General features: G+C 39.6%; 1 protein-coding gene across 4 annotated transcripts in view; it reads left to right on the top strand.

The window, feature by feature from the left end:
• Positions 1-25,412, top strand: part of cdh13 (cadherin 13, H-cadherin (heart)) — a 356,169-nt gene that overhangs the window by 248,095 nt on the left and 82,662 nt on the right. For all 4 annotated transcript variants that reach the window (XM_042412902.1, XM_042412901.1, XM_042412904.1 and 1 more), the window contains one exon: positions 21,062-21,202. In XM_042412902.1, coding sequence (XP_042268836.1) covers positions 21,062-21,202 — 141 coding nt within the window. The remainder of the gene's footprint in view (positions 1-21,061; positions 21,203-25,412) is intronic.

Here is a 25,412-nt window from a genome sequence, read left to right as displayed (position 1 = left end):
AAGTATTTCATTAGACTCTCAGAAGGGGTCCTGGTTCCATACAGCTGGGCCAGCAAGGGCTCAGTGAGAACACTAGCATACAAATTGAGCTCCATTTTTATCCTTGCTTCCAAAATTTGAAACCACTAATCTACTCATCATTTACTTGTTTTATTACCAGGAAGCTTAATGACTGCTCAGCGGGAGTTGGGTGGCCTTCTATTTGGCCCAGAATTAAAGTTCTTAGTATAAGGAATTACCACAGTCTAATTCATTTTGTTGCTTCAAGCAAATGTTAATGAAATAAATGTTTTCTTTTTTGTTTGCATGGATTAAATCACTCGCCGCGACCAAAAACCCCCCATTCTCTCCCACGAAATAAACAAATGATGATCACATAAATTATCATTTCTAAAGCAGATGCATACACACGCTCCAGTTGGTTATACTATCAACATGAAGTAACTGTAAGCGACCTATAGGCGCAGTGCTTTACACAGAACATGACACTTAAACCATCTGTCAGATATGCAGTCATTGTAAATCTGCATCTTCACATCAAGTTCAGGGTTTCTGAGTATCACATATCAAATGTCAAATCTAAATTTCTAACATCATATCTGATTGTATAAATGTGTCTGTTTTTTTCCAGAGTACTTTTTCAAGGCAGGCCCAAACTGTTGTGGACATTTTTTGACAGCTGGAAGTAGTAAACTAACATAATTCCACATTGACCATTTAGCAGAGATAACGACATCTTATACTGAATCTCTGTATTTCATTCATTAGGATGACTTCTTGCGTTTTCACTGACTTGCACCGTGAATTTGCATATGTTTATGTGAGGAAATAGAGCAGAATGAGATGCCTGCATTAGTATGTATGAGCCTCATTAAATATGCACTCATCAACTCTACTTTTTATTTGGATTCCCTTTGCAGTGGTACAAATCACTGGTAATCAACTGTGGTGACATTTGCCAGCAATTATAAGCAAGCTGTCCCCGTTTCAGCAGGAGCTGGAGACAGATCACTCCATTTGCCCCCAAGTGCCACTGTTACAACATATCACTCCCATGACAGATAAAGACATTTCATATGAAACAAGACAGAACAAATTATGTTTACAATGTGGATGGGCCCATTATTTCTAAAGAATCTCAGAAAATAGCTGGTATGTCATGACTAATTTCTTATAAAAATTCCTCCGCTCTTACTAAAATAGATGAAGAGATCAGTTTGTGAAAGTTATTATTAAAATACAGCTAATGGAGCAAAATATAAAGAAGTTTTCAGTGTATTTTTTAAAAGCACTATAATTAATAACCTCATAATCAAATGTTTCTCATTCAGGAGACATTTTGAAAATAACAAGTGCGTACCTTTATTAGGACTTTTCATGTTTTCCATAAATTTGTTCATAATGTCAACTTAAGAGCTGAATAGTTTCTGCAAAATTATATTAGGACGTTATTGCTGTGAACAGGAAATGGAGGGCAGGGTGAGATTCAATACACAGAGGAGGAGGAACAGAGGGAGGAGAAGAGCAAAGAGAACAGGAGAATAGAGTGATGAATTAAGGAGTCTGCAATCAAAAAACAATCAGAAATCAGAAACTAATACTATAATCATTGTGGGTGTTAATTTATGTCTGTTTGATCAGTGTGTATATGCTGTGTATATTTCCAGCACTGTATTCCCTGTGTATTCTGCCTTGTATACATGATGTTTGTGTGTTTTTATCGGTGTGTGTCAGTGGGTGTGGATTTTTTCACTCTTTTATTCTGCCAGTCCCTCCCACTGAAAATAACGTCCTTGGAGAGATGTGGTGAAACAGACTTCAGTCAACAGACAGACTTAAGCTCTCAGTATGTGGTCTTGCCACTGTATTCCTTCTTCCCTAATGAAAGAATGCTTCAGTAGTGAGGAGACAAAAAACAAATATTGGGCTCCCTAGATGCTGAACCCCATATTAAAAGCTACTCTCTTTTGTGATGCAATTCAATATAATTGGCTTCAATATGATATGCATTATTTCTATGCTGGTTTGGGAGGCATTTAGAGGAAAGCATGGCACAACTCTGTCTTGTACAAGACAGTTTGTGGAGAATATTGTCCCAAAAATGATCATATTCTCAGGCTCAGGTCAGGGTCGTTGATGACTGCAAGTGGTCAGGTGCTGAGATTTATGGCAATTTGAACTCACCTCACCAATTTGAGTCATCCAGCTGGTTGCTGCTGTCTCACCTAATCTTCACACGGTGTTGGGCCTCATACTTCATGAGACAAAGACAGGCCTGCATGCAACTCACAAGGCCTGATAACAGGAAATGGCGCCCAGTTGAGAACAAGAGAGTCCATTTAAGACTCCATATCCCAACATGCACTGTTCATTCACACCTAGGTACTAAACCGGAAAAGGATCATGATGACACAGCTGTGACATCACTGCCCCTTTAAAAACTGAACTCACCCAGAGAAACATGCTCTCCATTGTTACTGAGCTGGGAGAAGCTTTGCTCCCTCTGTGAGCCAGTTTACTGAAGGAGGTAACCCCACCGACTGGAAGACTCTCCCCTCGCTGGACAAGACAAGACTTCACCTGTGTTCAACCAAACTCAATTACCGGATCCGAGAGAGACCGCTGCTGCAACCGGCACTCTCACCTCCTGCAGAAGGAAGTAACATATTTCTTCGGGAAGACACAGATAACTTCTCTGCTCCACTCTTCTTCACCTGAGTTCGATGCTGTTTTCTCCGCCACGCCGCCAAGTATCAGCTGCTGTGAAACACGCTGACAGGGCAAGGACGGCCCCGTCAGCATCCGAGCCTAGGAACCGAGCTGGACCGAAAAATGGACTCAAACACACACCCTGCTCGCTTTCTGAAGCAACCAAGTAAGAGGTTTAAGTCTGGGCAGAGACAGTATTATAGTGTGTTATTTTCAGCATCAGTGCTGTTGTTAGCCTTTAGCTTTTTAAGCTTTATTGCTATTTCTGTTGTGTGAATTGACGGAACGCTGAGTCCATTTGTTCTGTTTTACTCTGAGGAGTATTTGAAGTTTGCTGCCTGTTTAGTTGTGTTCACCACGCTAGACTGTTTTTTGTGTTTGTCCCGCTTGGGACTACTGCTGTGTTTGCGCCACAGTGAGTGAGAAAGTAAGTTGCTTTGTCGATCAGAAACCAGACAACGTGCGTTACAGACTGCCGTCCATACACACACTCTCTTTGAACAAAGGAACCACTTCTCTCCCCCTCACGGTCACTTCCCTCCTCTTTCTTCCCTCTCTTGCGACTAACCCACACACGAGCACATATACACACACCTTTTTACACATCTGATGGTCAGATAACATGGGACACGTCCCTAGTTATCCACAATCAGACACGTGTGTTTTACACGGAATTGGGTGACTGCAAGACGCCGACCAGCAGGCAGCATCATCTTGTTATTGTCTAACCAAGACACCTCTGTCACTTCCGCCATTTGGTTCTCATGTGACATGACTTCCTCCCATAGTCACGTCCGTGTCTAAACCCTCGACATCATCACGCCAGATCACTTCGCCATCTTGCTGCCCACACACACATACCTACCCATCTCTCACACACACACACACACACACGCATTCACCTGCATGTGTTCAACATTGTACATAGCTGTCATTTGTTTGCTTGGGTAGAATTAGATTTTAGAATAGTTGTTTATTGGTCAAAGCATTTATTAACTTTGTTAATTCTCCTAAGTTTAATAAACACTGTTATATCTTTAAAGAGAAGTTCTTTTGTCATTATTGTGTTAATATATTGTGAGAAGTGGCTGATTGAGGGAGTCAGCACTTGAATTCAACCCTTCTTTGTTCACCCATGAATATTGATACCTCTCAGATATTAACATTCTAGGTGAACTCTTTTATGAGACTACCTTGTTTGGTTATTGGTCTCGGTTTCCGGGTGATGCCCTGTAATTCATATTAATTATAAAAATAATTAAATTATTAATAATTATCTCTGATAATTATTAATTATTGCTAATAACCAACTGTGCTGCTCATAGATCTGACAGTTGTGTCCCCCCCGTGAGGTTCTTTAATAGTTAGTGCCCGAATTATTAATTAATAATCTATTGATGTCATAATTCATAATTATCTATGATAATTATGAATTTTAATTATCTATGATAATGAATGAATTATTGAATTATTGCTAATAACCAAACACACTCCTACCAGTCCCAACACACGGTCACCACCCCTCTGCACAGATTTGGATTTTATGTGTTAAAAAACTGACAAAAATGGCAATGAGCTGTAATTATAGATCCAGCCTTCAGAAGCCTACTGTTATGACAATGCCCATGAATTGCTACACTCCATAGTGTGAGTATTTGAGTTTGTGCACATAAGTATAGAGGTCAGGAAGGTGTCTAGAGAGGCTCACAGGTGAACAAGAATGTTGTCACAGCTCAGAGAAACTGTAGCTTTTGATATGTCATTATGAATATATTTAACATGTTCACAACTAATAGAAAATATGAGATTTGAATAGCTGTCAAAGAAGGTTACACCCCAGTAAGTCTGAAAGAATATAGACTCAGAATGTAAAAAGACAATAACTCTTCCTCAGTGCTCACTTGGAGTTGATGTGTTTGATCCATTTGTAAAAATAGAAGCGCATCTGTTTGGAGAGACAGATGAGTGACGGACATCTAAAACACTCCAGAAATGTTTTTAAAAAGTATTGGCAGTGGTGGATTGCCCCTTAGCCAATTCCAGTCAATATTTTCCAAAGTTACCATCCTTTTAGTCAGAGGTTCCCTCTTTATGTTTGTCAGGTCTAAGTGTATATTCTTTACTGTTCTGGGGCAACGGGTTTCTCCCTTGTAGTTACATAACCGCCGTGTCCTGGGCATGTCTGCTAACCCTAACCCAGGAACAAAGCCCAGGAGTGGTGAGTTTCTCTCTATAGTGTTGTGTCAGGTTCCCTCCAAAGTGTAATGTATGTTAGTAATCGGTGAAGAGGGAAGAACACAAACATTTCAAGAGTTTGAGCAAACATCTGTTGTCATTCCCTGTTGTGCAGTACAAATCCACGTAAGTAGCTGCTACTTGATGTGGAATTGATGTGTGCTAGTGCTGATGTGCTCCTTCCTCTTCCTGGTCCTCAGTCCTCTGGCTCTGTGGGAACACAGCCACACTTTGCTTGGTTTGATTGTGAAATGTTCCTGGACTTGAATAAAGGGAAAGGCAACCCAGCGAGATCAATTGCGGATGTGTATGTGTGTTTGTGCGTGTCTGTCTGTCTATTTGTCTAGAATTGAGATATAGATTTTGCCTTCTAATGGGCTCGCTTAAATTGTGTCTGTAGATAGGCTCTGCATGCATTTCTCTTAGGGGTGTAACGGTTCTGAAACCGAATCCACAACGCGGTTACGCTGTAGGTGCAGCCTGTTGACTCTCATTACATTACTAGTGTAATAAAACTCACACAACCCCTGTGAAATGACTGCTTCCAATAAAGGCCTGGTACCCGCTGCAGTTCAGGTAAATAAAGGCCCTGGTCACTATTAGAGGAAATATGGCAATTTGTTTACTTAGTTAATATGTAGACTGGTCCTTAGCTAAATTTTACAAAAACGACTATCCAACATTCACACCTACTTCCCACAGTAATTTGACCCCTTTTCAGAAGAGTCTGAAATTGTGTGCCATTATCTCCATATTTAAACGATTATCGCACCCCCTTTCCATTGTTAAGTTTTATTGCTACACAGATTGAATGATCTAAAATAGCATAACTGTAACACTTTGCATTGTAAAGTAATGGAAAGCACAGGACACTGGACAGATGTGCATTTATGTTTCTAAAGAAACACCCTCACTTTATGTCAGTTTAAACCTCCAACAGGTCTACAGTCTGTTGTACCCTTTCTGTATCACACACTCCGCTCCTCTACTGAAATCTGCATACACCTCTTATTGGGTCACCATGCAGTTCAGGGGAACCAATCAGATGAGTCCAGTGAATGATTAATTTATCCTAATTGGTGGATGACGAGGAGTATTTGGAACTGGTGCCCCAGCGGGATGGCCCCACCACCTCTACTCCCCAGCGAATGCCACCCCCGTTTGATCTGCACTAATCTAATTAACACTTTAACAGGAACACCTGGGCTCTTCACTGGAGGATCTGTGACTGCTGCCGTGCACACATACACATACGCACGGCATGCATACACGTGCATGCATGCTTCCCAGATGGGCCTTTGATAGCTCTGACGGTGACAGGCGCAGAATGATGATTGCACTTAACTCAAACACTCTCTCACACTCAGAGACACACATAACGACAGTTGTACACATCTGCACACACACATACAAAATGTATGTTCCGCTCGTGGTGTGGGGGTATGTGGTAATGGGGGACTATTTCAGTCCCCAATATACATCTAACTGCTCACTAAATGACGCAATTAGACTGTGGTCTGATGGTGCACCTGATTAGATTAGCCCCAGCTTGCGCTTTCTGCTCCAACTCACTGCAGCCTTAAACCCAACCTTGACCCCAATTAGCCCCACACTCATCAGAGAGAGCTGAGGGACACCGGTGCTGCAGCAGCTTATCATCCTGCTACTAATTGGCCTGATGAGGCGGGATAAATATGGTCAATGCTGCAATGCAAGCCCGCTCTCCACCACCACTACCACCACCGATCAATACATACACAGTAAAACTAAAAGAATAAGGAAATGAGAGAAAGGACAAGAGATGTGGTGAGGGAGGGACAACAGATGTTAGCAATTTTATTGTTTTTTTGCATCACAATTTTACTGCCGTCACACCAAATAATAATCAGTCCTATTTATTCAGCATTACATTTTTTATCAAGTCAATAAAAGTGTGTTAAAGCTTACTACCAATCAGAACAATACAAAGCTGTGGGATAAATCTGTATTAGTTGTCAATCAGGATGGGTCAAGATGCCTCAGCCATCAACACCATCCTGTCCTGGGTTAAACACGGGTTAGATGCTGTGCAACTGCAGTTGAAATGCGTCTCTATTAAAAATGGAAATTTATTTTAACATTATTGATGTTTAAAAAACTCTTAACCATCTCCATGACTCATATAAAAAAGAGTGAGAGAGAGCATGCAGAGAAAACTGATATTGACACTGACTATGTGATGATAATGTAACATAATTATGTGTAATTCTATGGTTTAGCAGTGATGTGTATCAGTGGCGGCTGGTGACTCAAAAAATTGAGTTCCGGAGGACCGAAGGAAAAACAACTCACAGCCTCACGTTACATACAGAAAAGCCAGAAATGAGAATCTATTGTGGAAGTTATTGCAAACAATTTGTAATGGTTGTGCCCTGCGGGGGGAATGAGGGTAAGATGAAATCCTACACACTTGACTATAAAGTCTATTTCACTGAGACTTTAACAGCTCGCTTTGTTAATTTGGCAACTTTTGTATGAACAAAAAATAAATAAAAAATCTAGATCATCTTAAAAGAAAAAGAAAACTATCTAATTGTACCAACTGCTACAACATTATTTATAATAATAATATTAATATAGATGATCTACAACAGAAAATATTCTTCCTCTATATCAAATATATTAAAATGATGCTAAATAGCTACCGAGTGCTCGATTAAAAAAAGGGAAACATAAATCCAAAAAAAAGTTAATTTGGAACTTATAAACTAAATAAAATGTAATTTTTTAGAGATGTGTTTAAAAGTAGTTCACGCTTTGCACATTACAATTTCTTTGCTAATATGCTACTGTATGAAATATGAATCTATATTGCTTTACTGCGTACAGTGGTAGAGGACTGAAGATGAAATTTGGACCAATGCAATGTCAATATTGTAATCTGGTTCTTGATTGGTTAGTGAGGACGTCCTCCCTTGCAACATCATTTTATGTGAATGAATAAAAATAAAGTACATTAATATTAGAGATCCTGCTCTAAGGAGGACAGCAGGAGCCCGTCCTCCTCTGCTCTCCTCTCACCGCTTCACACACACTGTACTTCCCCTCTTTCCTGCCCTGCAGGTGTCGCTGTTGAAGCATTTTAATCAAAATTTCAATAATGGATTTTTACCATAGAGTAGAGAAAAAATGTTCTATAAATGATACTGAGATTTGATAATGGTTTATTTCAACCAATTACTCTTTTTTATATTTTGATCTCCCTCTTGCCTCTCAAAAATAGGGGAGGAGAAACCTCCTCTGCCTCTATGGACGAGCCTCCTCTGATGTGTATGGAGCTACAGTTTTACACTTGAGCCTCTCTGAACAGTGTCAACCAGAGAATAACCTGTGGCAGGTTCATAAGTGTCCAGTGCAGGCTGAGTGCACTTTTAGTAGACTCAAATCATATGTGTCACCTGTATACGTGCAGTGGAAACTTATTTAGGTGCCGTACATCTCTTTCTGTACAAGCAACTGACTGCAACAAACGGTGAATAAGATCTAAAAAAAGGACTTTTTTAAACTGATCATACCAGCTTTAGACACACATATAGTCAGCTGCAGAATAAAAAAGCGTCATTGATAAGAGCGAAAGCATGGCAAGACTCTTTTTTCTTTTTTTTTTCCAAAAAGTAACAGTTGGATGACAAACAACAGCTCAGATGTAATTCTCCACAGTGTGTTAGACAACATAACTCATCAAATGTTGAAGCAGATGGGCTACAGCAGATGTAATTTTGACTCCTGTCGAAGAGAAAGATGATAAAACCAAAGTGAGCACAAAGTTGATGATTTATAAGTGAAAAACAACACAAGGCTGGACCATGTTTTTCTTGTGACTTGCTGATGGATAAATCCGAATTTGGCTTAAATTTATAATATTTTTATCCCAACACATAAGACATGGGAGGGTTTCCCTCACCCTGAACAATTTCATAGCCAATATATGCTTGAATGAAAGGTTCTGACTCTGAAAGCCGTCACTGCCTTCAATAAGGATGTATGCAAAACTGCGCAGCAACATGTTAGCAACATGGTCAAATACCCAATTTAGTAATTTAATCCACAGAGGGTTTTTCATTTGCATTACAAAAAAAAAACATGGATATCTGCCTTACGTCTCTGACCACATGCTATTGGAGGATATCTCTTGTGCCGTATTGATTTCTGAGACCATCCATCCATCTTTTATAGCAGGTATTTGTCCTTGTCAGGGTCTCGGGGGACTAGAGACAATCCCAGCATACATTTGGCCTAAGGCAGAAAAATACTCTGGACGGGTTGCCAGTCTATCGCAGAGTATTTACTGTATGTTGCAGGCTACTAATGAGATCAAATTTACCCCTACCCAGAGTATCCTGTATGTTGGATCAATATGTCAGTCTTTCCAGAGTTATAAGTGTTCAGGGACGGCTGAGAGGTGATGGATACTTTCAGCAAGAAACTGTACCATCTCAGTAAACACATGTCAGTCTCCTTATCTGAGCATTACACAGCACCTTTACAATGACATGTATATGTGGTTAAAAAAGCTAAATGGACTGGAGCATTTCTGGCACCCGGTTTAATACATGCCTTGAGGAATTCATGTTGTACTCAAGGCAAAAGGGACTCCAATAGCATACATCTAAATACAAGGAAAACAAAGGAAGAAAGAAAAAGACTTTATCTTCCAAAAAATGAATAAATAAAAATAAAAATCTGTGCAACTGCAGTCACAAAAGCTTAGGTTAGAAGAAGTTGAGGATGAGAGATGAAATCAGTGGAGAGAAGAAAGTAAAAGAAAGAGAGAAATATAGAACTACAGAGCACACTTGACAATCCTTTGAGCATCAGCCGTGGGGGAAAACTGGGACATGTTTCACTTGAATGCATGTTGAATTGCTCTCTGTGTTGCAGAGTTTCTCTCCAGCTGAATCATTTGAACTATTCATTTTGTTCTCTGTAGAGAAGGACTGGAATCATCGTAGCCTGACACTTGTGCTTGTCAAGTTCATACTTCCAAAGTAGTATTTACTGTGCGTATAGATCTTCTGCTGTAGTAAGACACACACATGGTAATCCTGCCACAATGGCTCATTAAATTTCTTTTTTTATTTTATTTTATAAGGGGTGTGTGTTGTCCGTGCGCAATCTAGATTATTGAGTGAACCCATCGGGAGAAGATTCAGTAAACTATGCTTTGATTTAATCAAACAAGGATACAATTAGATCAGAATTCTTTCAGCAATCATTTGATACATTATCCTATGTTATGATTTGATATGATTCCATTCAGTTACCTCGGGAGGCAGCTGGATTCAGGAGATCTTGCGAGAATCCATCTTGTCAGGCTCCAAGTTATGCGCTTGTGTCTGAAACACCAGTGGTTCGGACCTATTCTCGCATGATCCTGTGATCTCGCAAATCCAGCTGCCTCGCAAGGTAAGATGGTGATAGACAGATGGTTCATCCAATCAACTGCCAAGTATTTTTTGAAAGTGCCTGCCTTTTTCCAAACAGTTTACAAGAACGACTTCTCAGATGGTTCTGTGTAACAAACCATCTGGCGTGTCAATTTACCCGTTCAGTTGGCTTTGGAACAATGGTTTTATACCCCTACGATAAACTGGCAGATGAGAGACTACATAATAAACAATGGATTACAAGAATGGGACTTTCAAGACTTTCTGCACTGCATCCACCCCTCATCTGCATTCTGAACGTTATTTACCATCATTGCCCCCATATATTAAAGGGATAATTCACCGATTTAACACTTTAATCCTTGCATTACACAGCAAAGTGTAGTGCATGAGAAAGAACCATCTCAATATATCCTGTGAGTGTGTAGTGAGGAAAAAAGGTGTTATTTTGAAACAACAAGCTGAAAGTGGAGCACATTTTTTTCATGTTTTCAAGTTTCCCACACACATCTGCTCAAGGAGGTCATTTTGAAAAGTGGGCTTCACTTCTCCAGAGGAGAAAGTGAGTAAAACTCAAGGTTTATTTTCATAAAGACAATCAGTAACTGCTTGCTCTGGTATCTCCATAGAATAGATAATAGACAACCACATTATTGTGGAGTTTATGGCTGACACTCAAAATACAGGTATAATGTATTTCAGTCTGCAGCTGAAGAGCTACTGCCAAGAGAAGCCAAAGAGCAGTACCAGAAACAGGAAAGTGGGCAGCAAGACAGGCAGCTCTACTATCTGTGAAGGAGGGCTAGAAAGCAACAGGCTTATACTGACTGTCAGTGTCTGCAGCAGAGTTCTGGTGTGTCAGAGAGAGCCCCCTAGCCGCAATATTTTTTGACTTTGGAAATCTTTTAGATAAGACTAAGCTACACTCTCTGTACCCAAACAGAACAAACTCCTCCCAGCACTCCTGTCATGGCTGCTGACTGAACTGCTCTCGCTCAAAGCTGGACCAAATTGTTGTCCCTATTAGTCACTTAGACAGATAAAGATTGGAAAATAGGAACTAGGTTGGAAAATACTGACATTTCCCTTTAGGTAAGACTACTGCTGGCTCACCACGTAGCCATAGCGTTGCCTTCATTGCCAACACAATAAACATTTCCTCTTGTAAGTAACATGATATAATTGGCAACAAACCTGCCTGTTTGTGTCACAGCACTGATTAGCGTACAGTGCCTCGGTCAGATAAATCTAACTGAATATCAAGAGCTACACAAGGTAAGGCACAGGAGGATTTGTAGCTTTTGGTAGTTTTACAGCACTGCTCGACAAAATTTGAAAGGCATTTAAGATGATTAATTTGTTTCTTAAAGCCTTGGGCTTGCTTCCTGAAAGAATATTAGAAATGGCACTTCTGTCAAATCCATGAAATTATGTTCTAGTCATTTTGGATCTTGTCCCATTTACATATTTAATCTTCCACACAGTTACTTTGCTGGAGAAAAATCTATTATTGTAGTGCTTTTCAGTCCCCCTAGGTGATAGAGTTGAAACTGGGAGTCATGTGTCACACAACTATGTTTTATGTTTTGTTTTGTCTTTCTCACTGAGTGAGTTCAGCAGTTGGTGTGACAAAATTTATTGTTATTTAGATTTCTGATGAACTCACAGCAATTGTATGTAAAACAGACTGCATTAGTATCCCAGAGAGAGTCTTTGAGCTGAATCAGAGCTGTGTATTAAATCATTAAAATGAGAAATAGAAGTTAAATCCTGCTACTACAGTTTGTTTTGTGTTTTGTGGTTTACACAGTGTTTATACAATACTCTGTTCCGAAGAGCTGTCTGCAAACCCTGATACTGTTTGCAATTTTACACTAATACTGACATTGAGATAATAATAAACTTCCATGATGACTGCTTCTTGTAGTTTGTGTTTCTAGTCTTCAAATGAAAGGCTTTTAACTGGTGAGCATCACCAAGTAACATGTATACAAAGAAGTTTTTGCAGGATTTGTCAGGTATTATCGCTTTTGTTTGACTGATAGTGAACAAGAAATATCCAAGAAACGCCTTAGGTTTAAAAGCTTGACCAATCCTCTCTGAGTCATGTATTGTCTTTTTTTGGAGCAGTGATGTCCCCGGGGGGAAAGATGGCATATCTCTGCTCCCAGTTTGAAAAATGGTCTTTGTGGAACCATGACACTGTGAGAAAATAGAATCAAGCAGCAGAGGTTCGTTCCTGCAATATAATGCTGTATCAGTGTGTTTAGCATCAAGGCTGGATCATCTCATTCTTACAGTCGATTAACTGCTCTCTCATTTGTATGCGGCGAGGTTAGTTATAAATGATGGAGGCTGAAGTCAAGATAATAGCCTGTGAATTCTACCAATGAGATTTCAGGTAAACCCTGTGCAGTAAAATGGTCTAGTTGTAAGATCACACGTAAAGCACGCTTGCTGCTCTACATGTTTATTAAAATGATGTACCACAGATTCATTCTCACTCATCTATAATAACAGGGAACTCTCAATATTGAGATTAATAATTTATTTATAATATTACCTCTCATTGAACTTTTCAAAGCTAAAAGCTGCATCAGTCAGTAGAGACATGGTTACATGGTCAATCTGGAGGGACATGCCTAAGGCTGTAGTTGCAAGCTGGGTGTGAAAAGTTTAAAATGCAAATCATTTTTAAAAAAATCAATAAATCCTAATTTCAAAAGAGATAGCAACAAGTGAAAAGATGTTGTTGAACACTATGTCAACCATTTTGAAACACAGCCTTTTAAGATAGAAAAAAATATTACTCATTATACAGAGAAGATTGTTTTTTTAATGTCAGGTGTGGAAAATGGACCTTTGGGCATTTCACAGCTGACAACCTTTTACATCATGCTCCTTCTGTTCTGCACATGTAAGACTTAAGAATAATTAATGTCCTATCATTTATTTTTCATTTAATATTTCTTTGAGTTCAATTTGAGGACTCCGTGGCAAAATGGAAAACTGCCCTTGCAGTCTCATGCAATGACTCTTTTCTTTAAACTCTCCTCAACACAGGTTTTTAAATTCATTCATTTTAAGTCACTAAGAGATTTGAGGCCTTTGCTCTTTTCCCATTCAAACTCACATACTGATTGATGTGATCTCACCATAGGAACAGCAGTTATCAAAATTTCAGTTTAGAATTGTACTTAAGAAAGGATATATATATATATATATATATATATATATATATATAGATAGATAGATAGATAGATAGATAGATTAAACTCTGTTATCAATGTGTCACCTTCCCACTACCGTCTGCATATTCTTCTTGCTCTCTCCGCCAGTGGAATGCTAACCATGCTTAAGATGATGAAAGAAATAGATCACTTGCGTAGGTTGCAGTGGCCCAGATAAGGGGCCTCACGTGGCTGCCGTCCTACTGCAATTAACTATTGTCAAAGTGATTAATCATATATCTATAGAGGTGGAGTGCAGGAGGCTGCCAGCGACCTGTGAGGTGAAGTGGAACTAAAACGTTTGAGAGAGAGAGAGAGAGAGACTAAGTTTGGAGTCTAATAATTGTTAGAAATCACTTTATTAATACATATGCATTACTAAATTGAACATGAGACTCTGTCTTTAACACTGACATGGCAGCAGTAGCAGGAGTTACAAAATATCAAACACACACCGTGACTAGCGTACCTTGAATTGAGTTATTATGGCTGGAATCAACCACACATTCACAAACGCACACACCTACTGTGCACCACAGAATCAACCCCCTGTACAATACTTGAAAGGGAAAACGCTTGTGATCCCAGCTGTAAACTGGTTTTACTCCAGTCGATCTGAGATCTGCATCTTGCTGAGTGTTTCTTATAATTTGGCCTGCATCCCACTAAGCACAGCAAAGCAGACAGCACGCCATTACCTAATGAGATGTCTACTCTACTGTCTAGCCATACCCCCCACTTAAAGTTCTGAGCATTTGGCAACAGGACAGGTATATTTAAGATCAAAGAGGTGAAATTGGGGGAAAAAAAGTGCATAGCTAGTTTGATATAATATTCATATCCTCTGGGATATCAGTCAAGATACTTTTGTATTTTTCATCCGTTTCTGCTTTTACCTGAGCAATGCTGACAGAAAACAGGTCAACTGATGCTTTCAGTCCTACATCTTCATAAAGATTAGTATAACAGTTCCCCATACATCACAGGAATACAAAGGCAAAGAGTATGAATGGGCTTTGACAATGATGGATGTAAACACCTGAAGCAACAGTCTCAAGAGATGCATCCCCAAAAACTCATACATTTGTGTGTATTTTTCTTATACCCAAACAAATGTCTACACCAAGAATGAAAAGCAGAAAATAGAGCTTAATTAAAGAGGGAACAGACCCAATTCTAGGACCTCTGAATATACAGTTTAGTAGTCGCATAATGAGACTGTCTTTTCAATGCCAAGGACAAAAGAAAATGTATGAATTGTAGAGAAAAAGAGCTCTCCACTAGGAAAAAAAAGGTGGAGGGGAAGAGGGATGAAGCAGATGAAGGTGTAAAGGTAAGAGGAATAATGTTGCTCTTGTAGAAATACTGTCACTAGTGGGTTTTCATATAACTCTAGTTGGACTTTTTTCTAAGCCTTTTTATGTCTGTCATCATTTCTCTAAGCATTTGAAAAGAGGCCTGAAGAATAGCCAGTGGCTTGGTGCTGACAGCGAGCACTAGTGAAGGGCCAGGGGAGAACAAAGAACCCACTGCCAATTTGATTATAATATCACACCTATTCAGAGAGTTAATGTGGTGTCTCAGATGTCAGGCCGCTGTCTTTCTCTCTTATTCTGTTCTTTTCCTTTCCTCACTTATCCCTCTCCAGTCCTCTCTCTCTCTCTTACTCTCATCCTCTCCCTTGCTTTGTGCCAGAGATCAGCCCTTACTCGAGGGGCTTTGATGAAATCCTTTCAAGGCAGAATGTGACGGTCTGAAATGTCATTCTCAGATCAGATGTCTCTGAAACAAGGCCTGTCATATCATTTGAAACGCTCGACTTCATTAGCTCTTTGTTCAGTTTCACGTCAGCTTTCACAAACACAATCGCTCAATGAAATCACTTGTGGCTTCCTAGTTTTTCTCCCACTTATATTTTACAAAGAAAATTATACTGCACATTGGGAAAAAAAGGCAGTGCTATTCTTAAAGTGGATACAGGGATTTCTGTCACTCTGAGTGCAAGAGTTCACCAAAGATCACATTCGATTTCGATGATGCAAAGGTGACGAAGGTTATGCTGCCTTTACTCAGTCAATCAACACCAGTGTGCACATTGTTAAACTTTTTTCTCCAACACATACTACATTCAACAGTAAACTCTGCAGGGCTGCGTGCTGTGGCTGAGATCAGTATTGCCACTTTGATCCAGACTGACTGGATCGCCATGAAAATTGGTACGGGCATTTCTGATCCCCAGAGGATTAATGCTAATGACTTTGATGGTCCTCTGATGTTAGTGCCACCAACAAGTTACAGGTTTCACTTAACTTTTCATGTAGTGCCACCATCATGTCATTTTTTAATTTATTTAAATACCTGCAAAATGAATCCCATCAGTCTCAGCTATACTTTCTGTTGTGCTAATTGGCAAATGTTAGCATGCTAACGCACTAAACTAAGATGGTAACATGGTAAACATACTGGCTTGACATCTTCATGTTAGCATTGTTATTGTGAGGATGATATCATGCTGATATTAGCATTTAGCTCACAGGACAGCTAATTTAGGCTATTACTTTACAAATTTTATTCATTTTTAATTATATCTGGCTTGAAATTATTTATTTTGATACCATACCATGATATAATATAGTCCCAAAATTATCCCACTTTACGTTAATAAGTGATAATATCGTTTGACTACTCCTCTGGTATTAAGAAAAATTACTGGGAGCAAATTAATAAACATGTTAAAACTACAGTATGGAGAGACACAGAATAGATAAAGCTGGAGTATGAGCTTGACCACCAATGTTTTATGTAGACATGAACATGCTGCCGTCAATCTTTTTTTTTTTTCTACAAAATCCCACAAGAGAAAAAGCAAAATGTTAACTTTTCAGTTGTCTATAACATCACTGCTGCTTGCAAAGTCTAATCAAGTGTTTCCAGGCAAATTGAAAAGAGGCTGAAAAATGAAGGGGCTGACTGAGACGAGTATCTCAATCAACACTATGCCAGTAGAAGTTTTCTGACACCTGGAGGGAAAATTCCCCGTTGCTGTAACTCTAGCCCAGAGTGAATGTGAACATCTTTTCTTGGCCAGGTACTGCCAGGGAGTTTATAATTGAGTTGAGACTCAGGAAATACTCATTAAGACGTTGTCAGTTGCCAGAGGAGGCCACGCTCAATGTGTTTAGACACCACTGAGACTGCAGGTATCCCAGAGCCCTGCTCTTCTCCAGCTGGAGGGCTAAAGTGTATGTCTGTGTGCAGGTGTGTGTGTATGTGTGTGAGTGCTTAGAGTTGGCATGTGTGTGTATATGTGTGATTGTGTGCATGAGTTTAATAAACTCACAGGTCCGTGGAGCACCATCTGCCTGCACAGTGTTTGATCGAGCAGGAGCTGGTTGTGAGGGACACCTCTGTCACCCACTATGTGTGACAAACTATTGATAGAAACACCTGTTTATTGTCTTCCTCTTTCCACAATCTCCCTTGGAGCAGCTGCTTGAATGGATGGCGTTTACAACAGGAGGCGGCACTAGCCTCTAGGCTGGTAATTTCTTCTGTATAGAAAGTCCCCAGTAAATAAAAACGGGCAGTTAAATGCATTCAAATGGTGTCGTGTCCTGGTTTAGTTAATTTGACATTTATAGGATTTTATGTTACGTGTAACTTTACCTTCCATGGTCTACTCTTGATCAATAAAATTAAAATTTGGTTCCAACACTCAAGATGTCTAAGTGTCCACACATTATGTTGCACCTGACCTCAATACGTCATTTCAGTGAATAATCTTTGATTCTGTCTAAACTCTAGTTGATGTGATAATTAAAATGAGCCTGAAGGTGTCTGGCCATTGATCGTTTGATCTCCCCCCGCCTGCCTCAGATAAAATTGATTAGAGCAATATCTATGATGAGGACAGAACCAACCCGTTCTCATTCCCATGTCCTCAAATACCACCGCTTTGTCACGCGGTCAGCGTCTAATACTGACGCACCAGGCTTTCAATTTACTCCTATGAAACCCATCTGTGTCATTATTAGATGCATTTTTCAACATGTAGTATAACGGCAGTTAGTGAAATTCCAGTTGGAAGTGTCTTTCATGCCAGCAACAACCGTTATAAATCACTGTTAAAAAATAATAGTGTGACAATACTGTGCTTACTGTCTGGTTAGGTTTTATGCACAAAAACCAGTTGGTAAATTTTAGGAAAAGATCAGGGTTTGGTTTAAAATGATCACTTGAAACATGGTTTCTACTTCTTTAAATTTACACATCCTTCATTGTCATGGCAACAGTAAACACCACGTCTATCGTTGTTGCGGTTTTATAAAAATGTTCCAACTTGCGGTTGGAAATGGAGGAAATGTCCTCCTGGGTTCATCTTAACTGTTTAAACTTTATAAAGTAACAATAAACAGAGTCCAAAAGTCCAAATTTCTCAATTTAAATTTATTGGGGTTTTTTTTAGAACATTTTGTTGTATCACACTACACAAAATAAAACCCCTCCCTACCTCCCTCTCCCCTCACAAACAAAGAAAGAGTTGAATCTCACTCAATTGCCCCTACTGTCAAGATGGTGGCGAAGCTAACGAGATTTATTCATCTCGTATCGTGCCTAACTTTAGTGGACCAGACTTACATCTGGTGGAGTTAATAATCAGAGTGTATGTAGTGAATAGCAACGTATATTCAAATGCAAGAGATGAACGCTCTTGACAATTATAAAGTAATTTTATCATTGCCATCTGTGATCTGAAATCACAAATAATGTAGCACTAATATCATTTTACTACAGAACTTACTGCATATATCCAACTAGGCAACATTGTAAAAAAAAATGACATGAAGTCCAAATTAATTTTTCCCTTGCTGACAAAACACTTTTGCAAGGAGCTGGAACAGCCGTCTAATGTAACTACACTGTAAAACAGGCTCATCTGGAGCAGTACCTTAGTAGGCTATCAACTGGCCTATAAATGCCCTCCTATAGGCATTTCAGTTAGTGTGTTAAACAAGGGCCTAATGAAAAGTCTGTCTTCTCTTTATGATGTTATTGCAAAAACAAAACAAGGAAAAGTTAAGCATATAATAACATTTTAGATCATTTTGTTGTGTTTTTTCTTCTGATTCTGTGTGTGTGTGTGCACTCTGGTGTACTAATGTGTGTGTGACAGCTCCCCCCTGTTTTGTTCCAGGGGTCAGTGAGAGGAGTAGACATGCACTCAGAGCAGAGGTGAATCTACAATGCAGGCGAGAGCTCCAGCAGCATTTTCAGTGAGACAGATGGATGAAGTTTATTCAGCATGTGACAGTTAACACCCCCAGTAGGGAGAAAACACTGAAGCAGATAAATAAATGTTGGATTTACAGCCCCTACCTTCTTTTATTTATTCACTAGAATCAACATTTCTATTAGGCATGACTTATGGCAACAAATTATTGCTGTTATGATCATTAAGAACGCAATCCTCTCACTGTATAAACTATATTTCTCAAATATTGTTACATAAATTGTTATAAAGATGCTGGCAGGCCAGTTAATGGATTATATATCTAATATGGAGGTTTGCAGTCCAGCTTCAGCAAAGCTACTTACTTAAAGGACAGATGCCTTAGCAGACCAAGTTTGCATAGGAACGTAGAATCATAAGACTTTGTTTTGTTTTGTAAGCATGAATTGACATTGGTTGAATTTGGGTTTCATTAATGTTCAGCTTGTTATTTTATCTCTAATACTCAATGACAACAAAAATAACTAAAAACATGTGTGAAGATTCTTAAAGCACAGCAGAGGCCCTAAGTGAACACTATGATTTTACACATTATGTGGAGGAAAATATTTGTCATTTCAGACAGGGCCTAGAAACCTTGATCTTTGATGCCTCAAATTATTGTGGAAAATGTGTGTAAAAAAACAACTTTGAGCCTTTGGGAATCTTTAAAATGGATCAGTGTAATACCTTGCATAATAGATCTACGCTTACACTTTGATTCTGTACTGCATAGCTTTTTTTTCTCTCTTTATCACTACACTATCTGTACTTAGATGTATGAATTTTAAAGTCCAACTGAATTAAATGACATTTGTCTAGCATTATCAGCTCTGTAAATTATTTGCCTTGTGATCTCTGTCCTGTGAAACCAAAAGGGAGACCTTATTTCTATATAGCAAGTCAGAGCAATAACGTGGCATTCGATCATATGCAGGGCAGACCGTCACACTGAGCCTGATAGCATCCTGCTACACAACACAAAAACAACAGACTCAGCAAAAACAACCCACATTAGCTTTCCTGCTAAAGTTTTCTTATCTAACTTACAAATATGAACACACTTCTTGTCCTACACCTTAGCATGTTGTACAAGCGACCAAACAAACCAGGACAAAAGTCTACTACTAACTTCAGTTTGCAGGCTAGATAGATAATTAGCTGCTCGGCTGCAGCACATTAAACATCATGTAAACGTACCTGTAAATGTCACAGATTATTTGCTAGTTTGGTCCCTGCTCTTCAAAATCCCTGTTAGAAACAAACTGTGGCTTGTAGCTACAGCAGTTTGTTTACTCTGTCTCTGTTCTGTGTGGCGTGACACCAGTAGCCTGCCAGCTAATGTCAATCAGACAAGTCTCCGACATGCTCCTCCAGCTGGCTGAGACAAAAAAGAGCATTTCTAATATTTCCCCAAAGACCTTTTTTGTTCATTCTAATAATACAAAAAGTTACCAATGTATTAAAAAAACATACTGACATTGTTTGACTACAAAGATGGATGATTAAATGTGATTTCAGATGGACTTTAAAATGTGGATTCCTGACCATTCCTTAGAGATATAGTTAGAGATAAGAGTGTTTATTGGAACACTGTTATGTGAGTGTGAGTGTGCATATTTACAGAGTGCTGATTCTTTTTCAGCTGTTATCCAGTAAATGTGATGGTTGGTTCAAGCCTCCAGTGAACTATTATGAGAGCTTTCAGGCTTTTTTAAAGGGTCGTCCAGTAATGTAAAACATGGTGATAAGTGTTAGCTTTTGCTCTGAGTGGATTAATTTAATCACTCACATGGCTAATCATTCATTTAATAATGATTTTTCCATGATTCACCTCTCAAATAGATTCTCTAATATTCACAGACTTAATCGCCAAGGATATTTTACTGCAACTCTGTGACATCCACCCTCATGCATGAGCTACTGTGACCTTGATTTTTTCTTCCATACTTTAAAAGTGATTGTACTTGCATTGCCTTTGTGCCTCTCTCTTCCCTCTTCCTCCTTGGTTGCACTCTATCTAAGGTATTATTTTCTCCATTATTCTCCTTGTATCTTCCTCTCCAGACCTCCTCTCCTCTTCTTATATCCCTGCCATTTCTTTATTTAGTTCTTCTGTGGATATTTGTGTTTCTTGTGCACATCTATGTATCGCTTTTCTAACTCTGCATCACTGTGTTTTTATTTTCTAGACACTGCCAACTACAACGTACGAGTTAGAGATTGTGGCCAAGGACATGGCAGGAAGTGAGGTTGGCCTAACGGGAACAGCCACGGCTACCATTACCATCACAGACAAGAATGACCATGCCCCTGAGTTCACACATCCACTGGTGAGAAACATCTTTTTTTTTTTCTTCCTCTTTTACTTCTTCTGAACAGAGCATTTTCTTTTTATCCCCTTGTCGCTCACATGTAGTTTCTACAGAAAGTGTGTGGAAATTGTTTGTTTACCACTCCAGGGAGGTCAGAGTTCACAGTCAGTTAGAGCTGGTAGAAATACTGCACTTTGTCAAGAACATGTCAACAGGGCGGATACTTCCCAATAGCAAGCTTGAACCAAGGACTCCTGGTTGAGGAAGGGCTCTCTCATTGTGCACAACTAATTGGATTCATTTTCTGGGGCTTGTCGTGAGCAGTGTGGAGCTTTTTCTTCATCTAAAATGCACAGTCAGATCTACTTTAATGTGTTTTTAACTAACATAGTACAGAGTATGAGACTAACGTGGAAGCATTACTGAAATGGATAGATGGACTATTCAAATGTTCACCAAATGTCAATGCAGTCGCACAACTACCCATTCATGGTGATGAGTCACCTGTTGCATGCTTACTTTACCTCACAGAACATACACCTATACATTTCATGTATTTTGTATTTACACCCACTCAAGGACTTGTCTAACCTTTATCTTTCTTATATAGAAATATTCGTGTCCTTGTCTGCTAAAGCTCAGGGGAAGCCCAGCATAGATCACGGGGTATGCATGTGTGAGCAAAGAACATATGTGGCAAATAATAACACATAATAACACATCTTGGTAACTGGTTGATGTGGGTGCACAGGCAAGATAAGGGAATCTGCGTGCAGGAGTGGGAGTAGACGTGTTGTGGTTCAGTGATGTTTTGTTTAGTCAGCAATGCCTCAAGGCATTAGTGAAAAGCTAACAGACTAAACCGCGATCTGCCAGTCGTGCTATAAAATAAAATGTACATGCACAAAAAATAGAAAATAGCACACAATAAATTGCACCTTTTGCCAGTTTGTGGCACCTCGTGATGAATTTGTCAAAAGCTGCTACCATGGCTGTTTTCTTTTCCCTCTTCATCCCTCCTTCTCACCTCTGGAGGTGAGAAAACAGAAAAAAGGAATGAGGTCTTGTAGAAAAAGACCCTCCCTGCGCCTCAAGGTGCACTTGTAACATTGAGTTGTGTGGTTCTTAATGGAAATGCCCACAGCTGTTGTCAGGTTTGGAGACACATCATGCTTTGCCCCAACCAAACCTCCCCTACAGCCCTCCCATGATGCATTGGGGTTGTCAGGGGAGCTTGTAAGGAGCGCAGCTCAGATGTGAAATGTTACAGCTCAGAGGGCTCGGCAGGGCCGTGCAGAGTGCACCATGTCCATGTCCCAGTTAATGTTCTCATTTCTCACTGGGAAGAGATCCGTTTAACAGCGTGGAGAAATGGAGCTTTTAAAAAGCAAGTGTTTGAAGGCACTAAGCTCCCTGTATAAATCCTCTACTCTCCACTCTCCCTGACCACCTCTAACCTGCCCATGAATCATCTATGACCTCTCAGATGACCGCCATCATATTGTGAGTGTGTTTGCGAATGTGTATCTGCACTGGGTTTGTGTCAGTGGGAGCTCTCGAGCTTTCACCATATAAATTATTCAACTAAATACTCAAGTCTTTTCATAGAACTTTCCAAAATCCCTTCATTCAGAAGAATCTTGAGTTGTCTTTTTTTGAAGACGCCACCTCCTGCAGACCAGATATAAGCTTTAAAAGCCTGTCTTCCAGCTTGTGAGCAGGACTCAAGCAGAGAAAGATAGAGAGAGGGAGGAAAAGATGACTAGAAAGAGTCGGACAGAAAGAATAGGGAGAGAAAAAGAACAAGCAAGCAAATAAATGCTCTGAAATTGTGTTCCTTCCTGTTATTATTCATTAAATCCACTGTAGCTGGGTTTTATGAGTTGACATTTTATTTGAATTCAGCAAACATAATCCCTATATAGGGTGCCTCTTTTTTTCTCAGACCTACCTACCGCAGCTCTATACAAAGAGACAGCTATTCATAGTTTCTGAAGTCTGCGTTTCAAACCACCACTCGACTCCTGCATAGATCCTCAGATCAGCCAGCAGGGAATCTGTGCTCCTTTCCCTTTTTAATTCATCTCTCTGCATTGAAGTTGTTGAAGTTTTTGCTTTATGTAAAAGAATTATAAAACAAGTGAACATTATTTTGGCGCATTATGATTTTCTCTCAAATATGGTTTACTGTAGATAAGCTCTTATTAGTTGTTGTTGCTGTTGTTATGTGGTGGACTAACATGAAAATGTAAAGTCAAAAATCAACTTTCAAACCACTTCTTGCACTGATTTCTCATTTCCCTTTTTTTATTGTTAATTATTAGAAAGTTGTAAGGATTTGGAGCCACTCTATCAGTATGTTGACATCTAAGTAGGACACAGAGAATAGTACTCAAGGTAGCCTTCATTATCCATTTGAAATGATTTCACAACTTTAAGTTGAATTGAAATTTGAATTTTCCTAATATTACTGTGTATTCATTCAATTCAATTTCAGTCTGACTTGAAAGCAGCTGAAGAGTGATGCTAAATGTTGTGTTACGACCTACACTGATAATTACTGATGCAATACTGAACATATAGAGTATGCTCAAAACCTTTCATGAAAGATGTAAGAATTAGCTGAACAGTTTGCCAAACTGCCATTTCTTTCCCCCTTGGTAAGTACTTTTTAAGGATGGATGATTCAGCGTAATCTATCTTCCATTTTAAATCATAAGGTAAGATGTCCTTTCTTAGTAGGAAATTTATTACATTTGGCTACCTTCTGTGGGGGACTGGGCTCTGACTTGATTAATTTTATAGCACAGGTCTAATCTTGCTTTTATGAGGAAACAAGAAAAAAAATGATATGGAATCCCTTGGTAATTCTCTCAACTGATAGGTTAGATATGTATGCTAACGAAGATGGATATTTCATCTGGTGAATTTTATCTGCCAATCTCAGCAAGGGTTATGTTATTCCTATACGTTTACTTTTAGTCTTAGGTGCACTGTTTCTGGGATTTTGTGCTGTGTGGGATTTGATATTACACTTGCTCACACTGTTCAAGGGAACTTTTGTGGATATAGTTAAACTTTTGCACCAGTTAATGCTGGTATTAGAGCAGACACTGACATACACTTGTCTTCGCCCACACCCACCACCTTTTGCCCTTCACAGCTCTTGCCTTCTCTGCTATTTCACTCTTTCTTCCCTCCACACCAACATCCTGATCCCACCTTCATTTTCTTCCTCGGCACTTGCTCTCGTCGTCTCGTCTCTGCTCTGGCTCAGCTAATTCCACGCCGTGTCTGACTGGGCCTATTTCCCCCTGCTCCTCATAACAAGACCATGATGGACCTTATCATTCTTGTCACTCAAACTCCCTGACAGCCAGTCTCTGTATTTTTTTTTTCTCACTCAATTTCGCGCTCTTTCTCTGTGCCTGTCTGTCTTTTTGTCTGCTTCCCCCTCTCCCTCTCTCTCTTCAGCTCCCTGCTCTCCTCTATGATGACCAGGAGAATATGCTTGCCTGCAATCCATCTGTCCCGCTGATAAAGACGTTAGCAGTGATGGGTGTAGCACCAGGCACGGGGCAGCAGGGCCCTGTCAGTGCTGGTCTGTCTTGGGGGATGGCTAACGGGTGTCATGGATTAGTCCGGGCCTTGCATGATTGCTTCACTAGCTCTGAGATACACACAGCGCTTACCCTGGGTGATACGGTGGCGCAGTTGGCCAGAAATCTCTTTCACAAAGGAGAACCAATAGGAAAGGATTTGTGCACTATATGTCAGGTTAGATGCCTGCCATAAAGGATAACATACATTTGTGTGTGTGTGTGTGTGTGTGTTTGTGTGTGTGTGTGTGTGTCTGACATAGACAAATGGAGCAGGTTAGAGTAAGGCTTGGTAAGCTATGTCCTTGAAACTTTTGCAATTTGAGCTTTAAGTTTGTTGGTCAGTTGTCAGTTTTCCTCTACATAAAGAATTTTAAGATTTGAAAAAGGGTCTCACGCTAAAGCATTTCTGATCCCCTTGTCAAATCATTTTACAAATAAACCATGTTTGTGCAATTATATTTCGTTACACAATGCTTGACCCCTACAGCAAGAGGATCTGGTGGCTCTGTTATGCTTTGGGGGGCATTTTGCTGGCTTGGTTTGGGTCCACTTGTCCTCTTAGAGGGAAGGGTCAATGCTAATCAATACAAAGTTGTTCTGAGTGATCACCTTTATCCTACGATGAA

Source organism: Thunnus maccoyii, chromosome 5 (assembly GCF_910596095.1).
Source record: "Thunnus maccoyii chromosome 5, fThuMac1.1, whole genome shotgun sequence".
Taxonomy (NCBI): Eukaryota; Metazoa; Chordata; class Actinopteri; order Scombriformes; family Scombridae; genus Thunnus; species Thunnus maccoyii.
Note: the sequence above shows the minus strand (reverse complement) of the source record. Positions and strands in the feature narration are given on the sequence as shown.